The 19,224-nt window shown below is 53.5% G+C and overlaps 1 protein-coding gene across 3 annotated transcripts in view; it reads left to right on the forward strand.

Moving 5' to 3' along the window:
* RNF123 (ring finger protein 123) overlaps positions 1–19,086 on the forward strand; it is a 143,741-nt gene extending 124,655 nt beyond the window's left edge. For 2 of the 3 annotated variants that reach the window (XM_032765768.1, XM_075072953.1), the window contains 4 exons: positions 7,687–7,829; positions 16,878–16,972; positions 17,643–17,728; positions 18,099–19,086. In XM_032765768.1, coding sequence (XP_032621659.1) covers positions 7,687–7,829; positions 16,878–16,972; positions 17,643–17,728; positions 18,099–18,198 — 424 coding nt within the window. In that variant the 3' untranslated portion in view covers positions 18,199–19,086. Of the gene's footprint in view, positions 1–7,686; positions 7,830–16,877; positions 16,973–17,642; positions 17,729–18,098 lie in introns of those variants that run through there. The other variant, XM_075072955.1, reaches the window with a different exon arrangement.
* Positions 19,087–19,224: the final 138 nt, after the last annotated feature.

Consider the following 19,224-nt stretch of genomic DNA (forward strand, 5'->3'; position numbering starts at 1 on the left):
TGGGGAGCCAGCCGGGCCGAGTGGCGCGCGAGTCGGGTGACCGCCTGGCGCGGCCACGGGGGCCGAGAGGGGTCAGAGGCATCGGGGTCAGAGGTTAGGGTACGGAGACCGAGGCAGCCCATGTCGGCGGTGCTGGGCCCGGGCTGCCGCCGGCTGGCGCTGTGCAGGCCGCTCCGGGCCTGGCTGCAGACCCGGCGACACAGTCAGCAGGGAGAGCCGGGCAGGTGAGCGGGGGCTGCGCCGAGGTCCCCCCCCCCCACTCCAGAGCGTAGTTGAGGGATGGAGAGGCTTCCCAGTGCCAGCTCTGTGTGGGGCTTTGGTACATGCAAGGCATGGCTCTTCCTGGCCAGCACCCTGGGCCAGATTGTCTTGGGCTTTCCCAGGGCGCTGGCCCAGCCAGAGGCAGTGGGGGAAGAAAGGAACCTGCCGGCCAGGCTGTCAGTGAGCTGAGCGCTCAGACAAGGGGCTGGTTCTCAGCACAGCGCTGGGAGTGGGATGTGCCCTGCTGAGGCAGATATGGCAGAGCAGCAGGGCTTGCGGGGTGAAGGGGCAAAACGGGGAGAGGACAGTGAGAGGGGGAGCATGTAAAGGGCTGATGGGTGGGCAGCAGAGGCAACATATAACTAGCCATCGTCTGGTGTCTTCCCGCACTCTGTCCAGTTCTGTCTGGAAATGGGGCAGGGGGCAGGGCTCTGCTGGCTGAGGGTTGTCATGCAGCAAGGGGCTGCGCTGACTGACCAGCAGGGGGTCTGGCTGGCCCTGTGTGCTGCATCTTTGCCCTGCTACCAGCCTCGCACACCCACCCCCATCATTGGCCACTGGATTCCCCTCACTCACTGCTGGTGAGTGGGTGACTGGTGAGCAGGGATCCAGCCAGCATCAGGATCTGCTGGTACTGAATTTTTTTTTTTGGGAGAGGAGGGAAGGACACAGAAAATACAGGACAATTTGCTCGTTTTTTAAGAAAGTCAGGACACCTGCAGGAGGACTTAAATATGAGACTGTCTCTTTAAAAATGGGATGTCTGGTCATCCTAGACTTGGGACATGGCTGTGGTGGTTTCCTGCCAAACAATTCCTCCCTTCTCCCCCCCAGCTCTCAGGTCTGGGAACTGGATTATGCCAAAGATGTTGGGATTCAGTCTGTGCTTCCTTGTCTCGCTCATTTTCCATCAGCAATGAGCACCAATGCTGCCTGTACTGCTTGGGGGAAGCCTAACCCACATCCAGGTGCAGTATCTGCCTCTCTTTCCCTGCCCTTATGTGGGAAGGCTGAGCCCTCCACCTCAAGAAGCACCTCATGGAGGTCTCCAGGGGGCCACAGTCAGACTCTGGCTAGCAAACTCCCCTGTACATTGGCCTGAACAATCTGAGCACTCCCTCTACTGTGGAGCCTCTGTCCGGCTCCGTTGGTACCAGTGCTACAGACCCTGCACCAGAACCTAACCACAAGCCTCAGACTTACTACCATGCTTATGCACATACTTCTTTCTCCAAATCCAAGGAAGACTCCACACTGTCTGAGTTCCAGCCATGAAGGAGTGATGCGTTTCAAGGCTCACAAGACTGACAAGAGGCTGCACCATTTCCCGGATCAGCACCATCTGCTGGACCCATGTGCCCCCTCCTGCTTCAGCTCTGCCAGTGCCCCATGAACCATCGGTTCTGAGACAGACCCCTTTACCAGTCCCAGTTCCATTCATGGACCAGGTACCATTAACTCCGTGAAGACTCGAAAGTGCTCCTGGGCCTCATGATCTGTTTGCCCTGGAAAGAGTGAGGTCTCCGTGTGTTCTGGTGCACTCACCTGCTCAGAGGGTCCCATCTCCTGCATTAGATCTATCACCTGCTGGCTGTACCCCTTTAACACATCCTGTTCTGATAGCTCCGTTGGCACCACCATTTGTACAAGAGTCTGGTTCCTCTGAGTCTCAGGATTCGGACGTTCAGCATGATCCACCACTTCCATTCCAGAGACCTGACTATTGGAGGGTGTTGGCGGCACTGTGCCAGTTCCCTCCTTTTATAGCCCAGGAGCCACTGGTACCCAGCTCATTGGGCACCAACACAATAGCAGCAGGATCAGCCAGGTTGGCTATATTGGAGCTCATGGCATCAGAACCATTTCATTCAGCATGGAGGGATGCTCCTATTTCACCTCCCCACCCTTTGAGTAGGCATTTGGAACCTGGGTTAGATGATGCACTGATGAGCCTGGTATCAGCTGATGTGGAGAGATTCCCTTTGCCATCCTCAGATGCCAGATGACTATAATCCATTTCAAGAGTGACTACAGAGGATAGCCAGTGCTCTTGAGATCACACTAGAAGACATGCAGGACAGCCAGTACCAGTTACGAGACATTCTGTATGCATTGGTACTGTGAAGGGTGGCCTTCCATATCAATGATGCCATTCTTTAACTGGCATGCACAGTGTGGCATATCCTGGCCACATGCATCCCCACTCCAAAGGGGGCTGAGAAAAGATACTATCCCCCTCCAACGGATCTGAGTTTTTTTTATTTCACACCCTCCACCTAATTCTTTGGTGATCCAGGCCCTATCGGAGTGGGACAAGCAGCTACACTCATGCTCCACCCTGGCAGACAGGGAGGGCAAGAGACTGGCCCTTATCGGTCGAAAGGTCATCTTAGCTGGATACAGTTCCGGATCTCTGACTATTGGCACAGATGGCCAAATATGACTTCATGAACTATGGACGGAGGTAAGATAAGTTACTTCAGCAGAATCATTCCTGATTCCAAGCAGTTTTACAGGAAGGCAAGTTGGTCACCAGCTCCATACTCCAGGCTGCAGCTGATTCAGTGGACATCTCCTCACATTGTCAGGAGGAGTTGTCCTGACGACTGGAATTGGCGACTGGAATTGTCGACTGGAATTGTCAGGAGGAGGGAATCATGGTTACATTCCTCTGGTTTCCCTAGAAAGTTACAGAATACAGTTGAGGACCTTCCCTTTGACGAATCACACCTCTTCAACCAGAAGGTGGATGATTCCTTATACTCACTGAAAAGATGCTAGAGCCACCTTACAATTCTTAGGCATATATACACTGGCACCAAAGCAAAAATGTTATTGCCTGCCACCTACACAGCACTACAGAACCCCCCACTTCTCCAACCAATGAACCTACGAACCTCCTTAGAAACGTCCTAAGGCCCACAGAATCCATCCGCCTGTTCTGACAATGCAGACCTCTGCACAACACACTCGGTCATCATGAAACTGATATTTCTGAGTGCGACTAGAGAACCATCAACTACTCTGTACACCAATGCTCTTTCCAACCACCCCTTTCGGGGGTTGTTTCCAATTCTGCCTGCAAGGAGAGTGATAACGGACTGGGGAAGCTGGACGTCATTTGACGTGGCTCTACCATTGAGTTCATGATGATGCCTACTCCATGTTCCCTGCCTCAATCCCTTCTCAGGAATCACTCTCATGATAGCATTTTTACCCTAGAGATGGACTCCCTCCTGCAGAAAGGAGCTGTGGAGCCAGTCCCTATACCCCTCCATGGCACAGGGTTCTACTCCAACTATTTCCTGGTACCCAAAAAGAATGGAGGATAGAATCATGGCCCTCCAACACCTCAACCATTCCATTCATAAGCCAAAATTCCACGTGTTCATGCTTGCAGCCATCATTCCCCCACCAGAAAAAGGCTTTCGATTAAGCAAGATGGCTACTTCCATATTGACATATATACGACCCACAGACGGTTCCTGAGGTTCAAGTTGGAGCCTTGACACTTCCAATACAGGGTACTCCTTGTGGTGTACTGGGGATTTTCCCTTTCTATGTTGTATGTGAGTCTTACTGTTTTGCATGAATGCTGTGTAGGCCTCAGTTTCCCTGTGTATTGCACCAATGTCTAGGTTGTGAGAATAAGGGTGTGTGACTTTTGTGGGGGCTGCTCCAGCTGCCTGCATGGATGCCATGGCCGCCCCTTCATAACCTGAGACCCAGCAGGGGGATATGACCGGATGACTTTTGGCCCAGGAAGTGAGACAAAGGCCAGAGGAGGAGCAACAGGCAGGGCAGGGGCCAGGCAGCTGGAAATGAGTCAGTCTCGGCCAGCTTGGGGCACGGGGAGGACCAGAACCCTGGCTCTGGGCTCCTCTCGCCCAAGATGGACTTGGCTGAAAGTCACTGAGTTCTGTGCTAACAAGTTCTGTCATATGCTGTGTTCCTGTCAACTAATGAACCTTTGTTTTACTGGCTGTCTGAGAGTCATGTCTGACTGCAGAGTTGACATGCAGGGCCCTCTGGCTTCCGAGGAAGCCTCGCCCAAGTGGACTTGTTGCGGAAAGTGCACGGTGTGGAAGGGGCTGCTGAATGCTCAGAGGTCAGACCCAGGAAGATTGAAGCTGTGTAAGCTTCTTGCCTGGAGACAGTATGGTCAGAGAGAGGAGGCTCCCCCACAGTCCTGACTGGCTTCATATGGAATAGTTACAGAGAATCACCCCGATGACTCCGTGACTCTCCTGTTTGGACTTACCACTGCCCCACAAGTCTTCACAAAGATTTTCTCTGTGGTAGCAGCTCATCTGCTGCATCAAGACTGAAATCAAGAAGTCCTTGTCTTCGCCTACCCGGACGACTGACTGCTGGCAGGGCAGTCCAAAGAGGAAGCTTGAAAATTGACGTCCCAGCTTCTTCTACTCCTCTCCTCTCTAGGAGTGAGTGTCAATATTGAAAAATCAACTTTGCACCCTACACAATCTCTGGAATTCATAGGAGCATGCATCAATGTCACCTCCACATGTGCTTATCTGCCAAGGGACAGGTTCCAGAGCCTACTGGACCAGATTGCCCTAGTGACTGACAACCCTTCAGTCTCAGCCAGGACCTGCCTTTCCCACCTAGGGCACATGGCGGCATGCGAGAGGCCAGGATGCACATAAACATACTGGAACTTCGGATGGTGCGCAAAGTATGCCATGTGTTCTCACCAGCTATCTGTTATCATGTCCTCCTCATGTTGGACAACCCCACCACAGTATACTACATAAACGAGGGAGCATGAGATCCCCAGTGCTGTGTATGTAAATGGTACACCATTTCCATAGGTGTACCATCGCACACCATATCCTTTTGTTGGCAGCCTACCTGCCTGGCACCCAGAATGTGATTGCTGATGCTCTCAGCAGGAACTTTGCAACCAGCCATGAATGGGAGTTGCGTGACATGGTAATTGCGGACATCTTTGGGAGATGACAATCAGGGAGCTCTTTGCATCCCACACCAACACCAAGTGCACCCAATATTGCTCAAGAAGGCGACTTGTCACCTACTCACTGGGCGACCCTCCAGTCGTTGATTGGTCAGACCAGCTGAACTATGCCATTTCCCCCTTCCCACTCTTACCCTGCATCCTCCACAAACTCCAGCGGGGGAGAGTGACGGTCATTCTGATTGCACCGTTCTGGCCCTGTAAATTTGATCTTCTCCACATCGAAACATCCTCCACTCCTGGTCCAGGTGTTTCTGGAACTGCTAGCACAATACAGTGGCAGACTCAGGCACCCCAATCTGCAGACTTCCACCTGACAGCTTGGTTTTTGCATAGACACCTATGTTAATACAAGAATGCTCGTTCCTAGTATAAGACTTCCTCCTCCAGAAGCCAGAAGGACTCTGTGAGATACTCCTATCAGGCTAAATGGGCACATTTCACTTCCAGGGCACAAGAACAATGCCTTGCCCCCGAAGCCATGGGCATCCTGATGCTCTTAGACTATTTCCTCTATTTAAAGATCTTGGGGCTCGCTCTCAATTCCAGCAGGGTGCATGCAGCAGCCATTAGCACTTTCCACCAGCCAGTGGAGAGGCATTCAATATTTACCTATCCCTTGACTGCCTGATCTGAAAGGGCCTTTTATGTAAATACCTGTCCATTCAGCCTGTTGCTCCCTAGTGGGACCTCAACCTGTTAATGAACTCTTTCTTCGAACCTCTGGCCTCCTGCTCTGTGTCTCATCTCTCTATGAAGGTCGCTTTCCTTGTCTCCATGACTTTAGCGAGGAGGGTGGTGAACTGGGGCTATGGTGTCCACATTCCATAAGGACAAAGTCTCCCAGCACTTGCATCTGAAGTTCCTACCAAAGATTGTTTCCTGTTTCCACCTCAACCAATCCATACACCTGCCTGTTTTCTTCCCAAAACAGGATGTCTCCAGTGCAGAATGACGACTCCACTCCCTCGATGTACGTAGGGCCCTGACCATTTACCGGCAAATGACAAAGCCATTCCGGAAGTCTCTCAGAGTATTTGTTGCCTTAGCAGAGAATTTAAGAGCAGGCCGTCTCCCCTAAGAGACTCTCAAAGTGGGTCTCAGGATGCATTACGCTCTGCTATCAATTTTCGGGACAGTTCTCAGCAGGCAGGGTAGAGGCCCATTCTCTGAGAGCTGCTGGCGCACTCCATGACGATCCCCCTCACAGATACCTATAAGGCAGCCACGTGGAGTGTGGTTCCCACCTTTTCTTCTCACTATGCTCTAGTGCATGATTCTGTGACAGACGCCTCGTTCAGTGCAGCGGCCCTCCGTTCCACAGTTTTGTCTTCTTCCTCACACCTTCCTCCTACCTGTATACTGCTTGTTACTCCCCCTCAGTGGAATACAGTAGGTACCAACACTCGAAGAAGGGGAGGTTACTTACCTGTAACTGGAGGTTTTTCAAGATGTATGGTCCCTACCTGTACTCCAAATCCACCCTCCTTCCCCTCCGCTGTGGATCTGCAGTGGAGAAGGAACTGGAGATGTGGGTGGTTCGCCCCACTCTTCAGGAAAACCCACGGGACAACACAAGCGGCATGTGCAGTCTGACGGATGGTACTACTTTGAAAAGCTCTGGCTGTGGGTGCACAGTGCATGCATGTTGCCCTCAGTGGAGTACAGATAGCAACCACCCATCTCGAAGAACTTCCAGTTACAGGTAAGCAACTGCCCCTTCCACTCGCTGAACAAAACCTGCTCCCCAGGCTGTTCACTGGGTCCTGGGAGCTTAGCACCTTGCACTGCCCTGACCTCTGCTAGAGTCAGTGTGAAGCAGTGTCTGGAGCCAGCAACAGATCTGGGGCTCAGCCACCTGTGCAATGGGGCAGGGCTGCCCTGGTGGGTTCTAAGGGACCTGATTCCTTGTCTGCAGTTACTCTGTTTCCTCCAGCCAGCACTTGATTGGGTCCTTCCAAAGAGCCCGCAGCCCTTTTTGTCTGAGCAGGGAGCCTTTATCTAGTGTGCTGGAGTGATTTGGCTAGTCCTTCACAGGCTGTCCCCTCCTGCGTGGCTCCCTGACCTATGGGTTGCATAAGGCGCTGTCGGCTCTTGGAACTGAGAGCTCTGCTGTTGGCAGTGTCCTGGCCAAGGTGGTCAAGCGCCTGGCAGGATCAGCCAGGCTGTCGGTTGCTCTGGGGTTCTGGAGGTGCCAGGGCAAACCAGTGCTGTCACATAGTCCTCACCCATCAGAAGTCTGGTCCCAGTGCCCCACTGGTATTGGTGGGAGGGTCAGCCCTGGCTAATGACCTGTGGTGCAGGGCTCCAGGTCAGTGCTGCTCTTCCCTGGAGTCTAAGAAGCAGCTGGCTGCTGCAATTTGATTCCCAGCACCCTGCCCTTGCTCTCCATGGGGCATAGAGGCCTGATCTTGTGTGTTTGTTTGCAGGGCCAAGCGGGCGACAGCTGTGTTCCTGGCAGACCCCTGCTTCCAGCTTCGCTCCATCCAGTACCTGCTGGGCCATGCAGAGCCATCAGTGCTGGCAGCCACGCCTCCCTCTGCAGACAAGAGACATTTCTCCCTGCACACCTGTAAGTGTCTGCACCGCACCAGGCGAGGGCCATGGGGGTGTCCCCTTGGAGCATCTGGCTGGGCCATCTCTGGGCACTGAAGCTCTGTCCTCCTCAGATGCAGACTGGCGCCCTGGGCCATGCTTGGGGGTGGGGTGGGCCAGGCCCTCCCCCACCCTAGGAAGCAACATGGGGTTGGTTTTTCCATCTGGGTCTTCTCTCCATTTGTGTAAGAGACTTGATTTGGCAGGGAGAGATTCCTGCGGCAGCCTGTAGCCAGCAGGGGATGGGCCACGAAGGACACTGCTCCTCCATGGGCTTAGTGAGTGCTGTGGGTGCTGCAGTGGACTGGAGCTGGTTGCACTGTGTGCACACCTCAGGGCAGGGCAGTGAGCTGAGGCAGAGCTGGGTGCCAGGGAACAATGTGGGTACACCTGGGTCCCAACACAGAGCTCCCCCTCAGATTCTGCTTTTCCCAGGCACCTTCTGGCAAGAGAGGGGAGAGAGAGAGTCTTTGCCAACTGCCCTGTCCTACACCAGGATCAAGGCCCACATCCCGGCCATGCCCAAAGCCCCTCCAGCCTTCTCTGTCATCCCTCTCTTTTGCTTCATTCCCCTGGCACTGAGAGAAGTGCCAGCTCCCCAGGCACTAAAGGCATGTCTCAGCAGTGCCTGTTGGTCCTGGCAGGGTGGAGGTGTCATGGAGTCACAAGGCCTGGTCTATGTCCTGTGGCCTGTCACTAGTCTCCTGGGAATGTCCCCTCTAGTTTGCCAGGCCCCACATAGTTCCACTGGGACAGGCCCATGGCCTCCATGCCTGGGTCATCAGCACCAGTGATCTCTGGTTCTCTGGGTGGCTCCCTACAGCGAGTCCAGCCCAACCAGACCCCTGCCAGAGGCTTGACCTATCCCTCCAGGGTGCAGTGCTCCAGAGTATCTGCAACAATACCAGCAGTCTGTTCCTAGCCAAGGGACCATTTACTAGTCACCTGGATACAGAATCAGGGAGTCTGAGGGGACCCCAGGGAACTGACAGCTAATCCCCAGCCCAAGTCCTGTCTTGATAGCCAGGACCCAGCCATGCTGCCATGAACCCCATGGTTCAGGCTCTGTGTCTCTGTCTGACTCCTTGATCAGTTCCCAGGCAAGTGTCCCAATTCCTTCCAGCAGCCAGCTCCTATCTCCCGACCTCACACCTCCCAGCCTTTGTGCTCAGGCTGGGGCCTGGGGAGGGGAATCCACCTCCCTCCAGGCTGCTGGTCAACAGGTGTCTGTGTCCTGGGGGACTGGCTTTGCCATTTGTCTTCTGAGATTTGCCCTTGATACGGGGTTGGCCTCAAGCCAAGTTTTTTCCAGCTCAGACAGCTAGGTGCCATTCATACCATTCCTTCAGCTTGCCCCGAGAGCAAACAATCCCTTCCCCGATCCCACACCAGGCAGACTTGCAAAATAAGAGGGAAACTGAGGCATGCATAGGCTTCATAAAAATATGACAGAAAATCCCCCCTAGTCATAGGAGGCACTGGGCAGTCATGGTGACCTCTGACTGGAGCTCCAGGTGGCCCAGCTGAGGATGGCTCAGAGCCCAGGTGCTGTGGAGCCCAGGTGCTGTGGTGCCCACTGGGGAAAGAAAAGGCTGTGCTGTCCCCTTTGCTCTAGGCAGTAAGGCTGTGTCACAGCACTGTGCTGCAAGGGAAAAGGGGGGCGTGCCAGGAAGCAGCTGGAGTCCCCACTCTGGCAGCAGAGCTGCTCTGAGCACCTGCCCTGCCTGGACTGCTGGTCCCTCTGGGCAGGCACGCATCTTGGGAGCAGGCAGTAGGCCGGAGCTTCCCACCACTGCTGAGACAGGAGTCCCTGCCCCATGGGAAAGGGTCTGGCCCTGCTTCAAGTGGAGACCAGCTGGCTGGCCTGGGGTTGGCTCTGTTGGTCTTCAGGATGCCGCTGTTGCTGCTCTCTGCCTCAGCTGGCTGAGCACTGCTCTCGTTACAGCTGAGAGTCCACAATGGTCTCCTAGTGCCACAGCAGGGTGGGCACTCAGCCTGTGGGTCACTGCCCAGTAAGTGGAGATGGCCTTGGATAGCTGGCCACTTGCACGTTAGTGCAGCTCTCAGAGCCAGGGGCGGGAAACAGCCTCCCCCGTGCCGGTGTCTAGTATGGCCCTGTAGGCTGCAGCTGGCGTGGCTCCCCTTAGTATGGGAGTGTTCATTGAGCTCTGCCTGGCAGTGCTAGGTATTGTCTCCTAGTGCTGCAGAGAGAAAGTGTGCTGGAGATGCAGTGGCCAGGTGGCATGTGCTCATGCATGGCCCTGGGCACTTCTCCTTATGCACATGTATGTGCTGCTAATTAGCTTCCCAGAACATGTCTCAGAGCACGCTGTGCTTGGCTCAGTCACTCACCACTTGGATCCCAGTACCTGTGGGCATGCCCTGCCCAAGCCCCTCTGCGTAGTGAACGCTTTGTGCTCAGGCTCTGCTCTCCTCCCTGTGGCACTGTGTTTCTAGCACAGTGACTGGGTGCTGTGGAGTGCTGTTCTGCAGGCCAGCATCTCCCCCGGCTCTGGACATCTTGGCTGCTCTCATCTCTCTGGAGCGCACAGAGGTGGATCAGCATTTTGGCGACACCCTCTGGTCATGCCTCCCATGTTCCCACTTGCTGCCCCATTCTCTGCCTCTGTGGCAGCAGACAGTGGCTGTTCCTTTTGCTCCTGTCCTTACTCCTTCTATTTTAACTTTTCTGCCTCGTTCTTTGGGCAGTGGGGAGCAGGGTTCTCCCTCCTGGGCACTCCTCTTACATGGGTGGTTAACCCCTCAAGGTTTTAACCCTCCCTGAGCCTCGGCTGCAGTGTTTCCCTGCTGGCTCCTCTGTCCCTTACAGGCACGGCCAAGAGCCAGACCTCTTGAGAGGGCTCCAGGCCCTAAAAAAGACAAGCTGTAGGTGGCCTCCCCAAAGCTGCAGCAGAGTTTCCATGCTCCCAAAGTTTGCAAAAAAATGAAAAAATCTGAAAGGGGAAAGAAAAGGCACACAAAATCTAGGAGGTCTGAGTCCTCCAATTCCCCCCACCCCGCTCCCCTGCAGAAGGTGAGCTGTCTGGCGCTGACTTCAAACAGGCCAGGGGGAAAGCTCAGCAAAGGCTTTTTCTCCTGGAGAAATGTCAAATCATGTGCAGCAAGGTTATCCGCACGATTCAAACACAACCTCAGCAGGCTCCTGAGAGCAAGCCTTGGAGTCAATTCTTGCCTCAAAACCCTCCCCAGGTAAGGGGCAGCATGTTAACAACAGTGATGTCAGGCTCCATAACCTTCCAGACCCAAAGGGCTCCAGTGCTGAGATGCCAAAGGCTGATGCTGCTGTAGCGTCCCTCCCAAGGGATATGGTTAGCCCTCAGAAGGTGAGTTCTACCCTACGGACTTAACAGATAAGAAGATGGAGGCCATTCTCAAACAAAACTTTGAAACCTCCTCTGCCACTTTCTGAGCATCCCTGGGAGCAGCTGCCTGCGTTGCAAGAGCATCTCTCCTGGCAGGGAGATCACAAAGCCCTTAAGGAGAGAGATCACCTGACTTTGGCTCCATTTTGATGAATGTCTCTCTGGCATCAGGTTTCAGAGTGGTAGCCATGTTAGTCTGTATCAGCAAAAACAACGAGGAGTCCTTGTGGCACCTGAAAGACTAACAAATGTATTTGGGCATAAGCTTTCATGGGCTAAAAAACACTTCATCAGATGCATGGAGTGGAAAATACAGTAGAATGGTATAAATACACAGCATATGAAAAGATGGGAGTTGCCTTACCAAGTCGGGGGTCAGTGCTAACGAGCCAATTTAATTAAGGTGGAAGTCTGGCCTTTTGCTACTTGTCCTCACAGAGGTACCTGCAAAGGGACAGCAGGTTGCCCAAGGGAAAACAGTAGGGTCAAAGTCCAGGGGGAAAGTCCAGCGGGACCTCAGCTCAACTTAGGATGGAAGAATCCCATTCACTGTTACAGACTAGGGACCAAATGGTTAGGAAGCAGTTCTGCAGAAAAGGACCTAGGGGTTACAGTGGATGAGAAGCTGAATATGAGTCAACCATGTGCCCTTGTTGCCAAGAAGGCTAATGGCATTTTAGGCTGTATAAGTAGGGGTATTGCCAGCAGATCGAGGGACGTGATCATTCACCTCTGTTCGACATTGGTGAGGCCTCATCTGGAGTACTGTGTCCAGTTTTGGGCCCCACACTACAAGAAGGATGTGGAAAAACTGGCAATAGTCCAGCAGAGGGCAATAAAAATGATTAGGGGGCTGGAGCACATGACCTACAAGGACCGAGTGAGGGGAATGGGATTGTTTAGTCTGCAAGAGAAGAATGGAGAGGGTATTTGATAGCTGCTTCTTTCAACCACCTGAAGAGGTTCCAAAGAGGATGGATCTAGACCAGTGGTCCCAACCTTTTGTGAACAGTAGCACATCATGTTTTTCAGAAGAGTGTCGGTGGGCCAACAATTTTCAGGCTTATTTGTATTTGTACATTAAATATACAAAAAATCTCATATTTAATATTACATAATATATGACTAGAGAGAAGCTGGAGAGAAACCGTGAGGACAGAGAACATCGGTGCCCGCAGCCCGGATACTCTGCCCCAGAGGGTGGCCCGGATTCTCTCTCCTGCTGGCACTAGGCGGGTCCTGCCATACGCTGCTGGGGACCGAGAACCACTGCGCCCACAGCCTGCAGCAGCCCCAGAGCGCTCTGTCCCTGGCAGACATGGGCTGCAGCTTCTCTCCCTGCAGGGCGCAGGCAGGCCCCGCCACCTGCCGGGAACAAGAGACCACTGCACCTGCAGCCTGAGTCTCTGTCCCCGCAGCGCAAAGCCGCGGCTTCTCTCTCCCTGCTGGGCACTAGGCGGGCCACACACATGCCTGGTGGGCGCATGGTGCACCTGGAACCACATTGGGGACACTGATCTAGATTGTTCTCAATGGTACGACGTGACAAGAACAAGGAGTAGTAATGGTCTCAGTTGAAGTGGGGGAGGTTTAGGTTGGTATTAGGAAAACTTTTTCACTGGTGAGTTTGGTGAAGCACTGGAATGCGCCGTTACCTAGGGAGGTGGTGGAATCTCCTTCCTTAGAGGTTTTTAAGGTCAGGCTTGACAAAGCCCTGGCTGGAATGATTTAGTTGGGGATTGGTCCTGCTTTGAGCAGGGGGTTGGACTAGATGACCTCCTGAGGTCCCTTCCAACCCTGATATTCTATGATTCCCCAAAAATCCAATTTATGACTGATTACGTAGGCCTCCGCCCCAGAGAGAAGTGAGAGGGGCAGAATTGCCCATTTTCTAGAAGAATGGTTTTCTTTAACCCACAGAGAAGTTAATCAGGGTGATAGTGAGCCAGGGATAGTCCCTCAAACTGTGGGCTCCACCCCATCCATTCTTCATCCAATCACCTAATTTCAACAACCCTGTAAAAAACAATTTGTTCCAGAATGAAATATCTCATCTTCTGGATATTGGCATGACAGAGACTGTTTCCTCAGAAAAAGGTTTGCTGGGTTGTACTCCATCATCTTCATCGTGGAGAAGCACATAGTGGGTATCAGCGCTGTTCTCAACCTCAAAAGGCTGAACAAGTGGATGAAGAAAACAATGTTTCTGATGGAGACCCTGGCCTGTATGGTATCTTCCCTGTCCAGAGGGACTTCTTGACTTCAGTACCTCTTGCAGACGCATATCTCTATATCCCCATCTGATCGTGCCTCCGCAGACTTCTGAGGTTCACCTACAGCAGGAAACTTTATGAGTACTGAATGCTCCTAGTTGGCTTGTCTTTGGCCCCGAGGGTTTTACACAGATAGTGATGATAGCCAGACTCAGGTTGCAGAGAACTCACCTGTACCCTATTCTTGACAACATCCCAATCAGAACTCCAGCAGTGCAGAGGATCACATCTTGGATGTTGAATCTCCTCCAGGTGCACAGCTTCGTCATCAGTGCCAAGAAAAATTCTCTGGTCCCATCCAACAGAATAACCACCTGGGAGCAGAAATAGGCACCTTGATAGCAAAAGTCTACCCATCATTAGAAAGGTTTCAGAAAATCCAGAAATGTATTATCTTGCTCCAGAGATGCAGCAGGCCTACTGTAGCACTGTGCTGTGGCAGGACTCATGGTACTGTGCATATGGGTCACTCCATGGGCACAATCGCTCATCAGATGTCTTCAAGCCTGCATACTAAAGGTGTGGGACCATTCCCTGGAACACATTAAAGATAAAGTACGGGTTCCAACACAGGTATTTAACTACTTACACTGGTGGTTAGCCCGTGATAAAGCCTGCACAGGCATGTCCATCTGCCTTCCAGATCCTTTAAACAGCCAATGGGGAACAAGGCATCCAGCAATAAGTGTGGAAGCAATGGAAATAGTGAGGTGGATGGAACAGTTCTGCCTTTTCCTCAGGATGATCCACATCAGAGTGGACCTGAACCACAAAAGGGCAGATGGTTTCACCAGGCGCAGGGTCAACAACTACAAATGATGCCTGAATCAGGACTCACCATTCAGACGTTCTGCCTCCCTTCAACTGACCTATGTGTGAATCATACAAATGCCAAGAAGCCAAAATGCTTCACAAGTGAAGCAGACTCCAGAGCCATGGGCACAGATGCCTGATTGCACAGTTGGCCATAGGGCCTACTTGATGTGTTTCCACCTTTTCTGCTACTGAGGAAGGTGATTCAGAAAATAAAACGAGAGCCGGTGATGGTAATTCTTATAACTCCTCATGGGCCAAGGAGACCTTGGTTCTCAGACCTGGTAGAGCTGAAACTGGAACTCCCACTCCAGGTTCTGTGGAGACTGGACAGCCTTTCAAAGGTCCTGTTCTTCAGCTAGACCCAAAACAGCTTCAGCTAACAGCCTGGCTATTGACAGGCAAACACTAGAAGGTCTTGATCCATCTTCCGGATTCATTAAGACATTGCTTTCATCTAGGAGAGTATCAGTAGTAAAAATATCCTGCTCTCTCTGATCCAGATTCTACAACTGGTACCAAGAACACAATGCAAATCCCAGAAATCCTGGAATTCCAGCCATTCTGGACTTTCTCCAAGAAGACACAGACAGAGAGCTTCAGCTGAGTATCATTTCATGTCAGGCATCTGCTCTTAGTATTGTGCTATTTGTAGGATCCTTGCCCTCCTTGCAGACCATCCACAGGTAGCCAGATTCCTTCTAGAAGTCTGATTGGCCTAGCTGCTGGTCTGGCTAGTCTTCCCAGCATGGGACCTACTGCTAGTTTTGAGGGCCCTGCCAGTCATCCCTTTGAGCTGCTGACTCCAGTGTCGGCCTTTCATTTATCCATTAACACTTATTCTTAGTAGCTGTCACGTCTGCTAGGAGGGAATGTCGGAGCTGGCAGCCTTATCCATATGTGAGCCTTACTGGGTGTTCCATGAGGTCAAGGTGGGGCTTGGGACACCAGCATCCTTTCTTGCTAAGGTAAATTCCTCCTTCCACACTTCCCAAGAGGCTGTGCTTCCTTTGTTCTGTCCAAAACCACAACATCCAACGGCAAAGATGTGGTAGACCTGGAATGTCAGAAGAGCTTTGAAAATCTCTCAAATGCGCAGAATCCACAAGAAGATCAGGCTCCCAATTTGTGTCGTCCTACTCGAAATGTCAGAGAATCAGAGCTTCGAAGTCCTCCATTGCTAGGTGGATCCAACTATGTATTGTGGAACCCTGAATCCTCAGAGGCTCCAGTCCCAGAAGGGATCAAGGTGCACTCCATGAGATCCTTAGCAACCTCACAGGAGAAATAGCAAGTGCTTTGGAAATTTACAAAGTGGCCACTTGGTCTAAAGCTAACACCTTCATTAAGCTCCACAGGGTGGGCCTTCTGTCTTCTGCAGAGGCTCCTGTGGCAGAATGGTGCTGCAAGCAGTGGCTCAGAAATAGTACAGACTTTTGAGCAAGTTCACAAAAGGGGCTGGAGGGGGTACTTTCCTATCAAACTTCTGTTTCATAACCCTCCCTGCATCTGCTCACTACTTCCCAGACAGCCACAACTGTGGGAGACATTGGGCTGCAGAACAGAAATAATTTTCTTTCTGCTAGCGCCGTCTCCCACAGTTCTCCCCACCCTGGATGGCTCAGGAGCCAGGGTTGCATACTAAGTAGAATATTTACCATAGGATTGTCTTCCTTAGTCATAATGTCATTATCTCCGGAATATTTGTTAATGCTGTTTCAGTTTTACCACTTGGAAATATTCCTTTGGCAGCAAGTGGGAGCAGAGCGGGCATGGCCATAGTGTGCTGATCCAGCACCGACAGCTGCAGTGAGAGATGCTGCTAGCTAGCAGAAAGGAAATAATCTTTGAAGAATTTTCCCTGCCTCCTTTGGAAATGGCATGGCTGGCCCAGGTCCCCCAAACACTGTGTGCCTCCAGGCTCTCTTGTCTTGTCAGGGTTGCCCAGCCTCCCATCACACAGCTTGGGTGCCCCCTTCCCCTACCATTCCTTCATTGCCCTAGGCCTTGACACTGGAGCCTCTCCCAGGACCAGCATCTGCCCCCTCACATCGCTGCTGGCCTAGGCCTGTTGCCATCTTGGTCCTCCCTAGCTCCCCCCAGCCCAACCTACTTGCTTGTATGCCACCTTCAGGTGCACTGACCCTCAGTGCCCTCTCCAAACCCCACTCAATGCTGCTTGCCCACCAGCGGCTTTCAGGCAGGTTCTAACGCATGCACACAGCTTCTGGTAGAGAGCAGGTGCCCGTCTCTCTGGCCTTGCCCTGCAGGGAGGAAGCGGCATGACCAGCGCTCTGCTTGTCTCTTATGCTGCCGGGATCCTGGACACCCCCTCCGGCTCATCCTGTGCCTGCATGTGGGGACACTGCACCTCACACAGTCCTGTCCAGCTAACACGGCTGCAGTTTACCATTCCTGGGCGGCCCCCAGCCAGTGGGGTGTCCTGGCATGAAGTCAGCCACGGAGCTGTGCTGTGTGCCCCACAAGTACCCACCCTCCCCTTAGGGGCCAGCCCTGGTGCTCTCTTCCCTTTCACTTTAGCCCTTCTCTCCACAGACACAGACTACATCAGCCTGGAGGAGCTGGCCAAGGTGGAGCAGATGCTGAGCCACCTAAGTGAAGAGTCAAAGCAGGCAGCTGCCTCCATACTGGTGAGTCCCTGCCTGGTACGCATCCAGGCCCTGCCCAGCCCAGAAACCAGCAGCCTTGCAGGGGATGGAGGCTGTGCCCTTCCTGGGGTGGAGGTGGGGGAACCCGTCATGCTAGCTCAGATGGTGATGTGGCAGGGTATATAGCTTGGGCAGCCTTGGGGCTGGCTTCACACATGCTGCCTGGCTTGGCCACACACTGCACAGCTCAGCCAGCTATGTACCCAGCACTTTGCTGAATGCTACATTCACCCACTTCTCTGTGCCTGGCAGCTGGAACCACTGGGAACTGGCCACACAGTGGGCATGTTGGGGTGACAGCTGGCTGGGAAAACTCCCTGGGGCAGAGGCTCGCTTGGCCAAACCTGGGATATGAGGTGCGATTGGGAGTCCCTAGGTAATCTGAGTCTCTCCAGCATTAAATCCCTGCCACGCTGGGCGAGACCGCACAAGGCTGTGTCCCACTGCCCTGGCCCAGAGCTACTGCACAGGCCACAAGCCTGAGCAACCCAGGGGCAGCTGCCAGCCTGGGCTACAAGGGACAGGAGGGCCGGGCTCAGGCTGCTTGGTGCAGCATCCCCAGTGCTGCTGTCTGGCAGGAAGCAGCCAAATGGCAACAAATTTGTGTGGGTGCCTTCAGCTGTTAATCGAGGCTGGGTGATTGTCTTTGCAGCCCACCAGTGAGGAGGACCTGTGCCCCATCTGCTACGCACACCCTATCTCAGCCATCTTCAGGCCATGTTCCCACAAGTCCTGCAAGTGAGTAACTGCAGTGGCTCTCTACCCCTTCCCTCCCTGCTGGGGGCCAGGAACAAGGGAGTCTGCTCAGCCCCACAGGCTAGGAGCCAGGGAGAGCTCTGCTTCTCTGCTCCCCTTGAACCCCTACACTGGTAAAGACTGTGTCTGGAACCCAAGGACATGGCTTATGCTCCTTGGAAGCTCTTGGACCTTTTTGCATGTGCTGGGAGGGGCTCTCCTGGGGAGAGGGCCAGGCCCCATCCCTCACCACACTGGGGCTCCAGGCATGACAGCAGGGGTGCAGCTGTGGGCTCCACTGCTCAAGGGAAGCGCTTCGCCTAGGTGCAAGGCTGGGCACAGCTCCCTCATGGTACAAGCTTTGTCTTTTCAGAGCCTGCATCAACCAGCACCTGATGAACAACAAGGATTGCTTCTTCTGCAAGGCTACCATCACAGGCGTGGATGACTTCACCAAGCCAGCCAGCTCCTAGCAGGGGGTTGACCCTGCAGGCTCCTGAGGCTCCTTTCCCTTAGCCTCCACTAGGGGGTGGCCTAGCTCTGGTTAGTTGTGGGCCCTTCCACAGCCCAGCCCCCTTGCTCAGAAGGGTGAAGGACACCAGCAGATGGTGGAGGTGCTGCTCTTCCCGTCTGAGCCAAGGCTGGGCTCAGCCTGTTCAGCAGGTGTGGGGAGGCCTGAGCAGTAAGGGCTGAAGGGCAATGCCTTTCCCTTGTGAGGCTAATGCCAGCATGTATCTACTGGAGTCTCAGCAATGGCCTATGTAGGACCCTGGCTGACCCCAGGGCCTGCCCTGCTGCTGTTGCCATTTGCTATGGAGCATTTGTTCACGTGGTGAGCCTTTCTGCGCTGCGTCCTGCCACTGCCAGCTTCCCTTCACTGGGGGTGAGGCACGCTTTGGCCCAAGCTCTGGGTACTGGGCAGCCAGATGGGAGAGAGCTGCTGCTTCTGTGCTAAGCTAGACCGAGAGCAGAGGCTGTTCACAGCTGGCTTGGTCTAGGCCTGGGCCCTTGTGGCTGAGTTCTCTGCTGAGCTGTAACTGGCTGGGACCTGGCAGCCTGCAGTCCCCCAGCTTTAGCCTGGTGGGGGAGAAGTATGGGGCACCTCACCGTGCAGCAGCATGAGAATGTGTAGCTGGCAATGGGGGTGGGTGTCCCTGCTCGTTGGTGCAGAATCCTTGGCCTGGGTCTCTCAGCTAGAGGAAAGGCTAATGCTTGAGCTCTGCTGCAGGTGGGGTGGGACTAGCAGTAGCGTGTGATTTGTGACCAGCCCTGTGGGATGCTCTGTGCTGTGCATTGGGTGCTGTTACCTGCCCCAGCTGGGGTCAGTTCTCTGCACGAGAGCATTAAATTATTCTTCCTTATGGGGTGGCATCTTGTGTGTGACACATGACAACGCAAGGCCTGTGGATCTAAGAGCACCTGTGCCAGGACAGCTGCCTCAGAAGGGGATAGAGACACACAAGAGTGGTATTGGTGGGGGGGAGAGGCCACAGGACCAC

Source organism: Chelonoidis abingdonii, chromosome 16 (genome assembly GCF_003597395.2).
Source record: "Chelonoidis abingdonii isolate Lonesome George chromosome 16, CheloAbing_2.0, whole genome shotgun sequence".
Lineage (NCBI taxonomy): Eukaryota > Metazoa > Chordata > Testudines > Testudinidae > Chelonoidis > Chelonoidis abingdonii.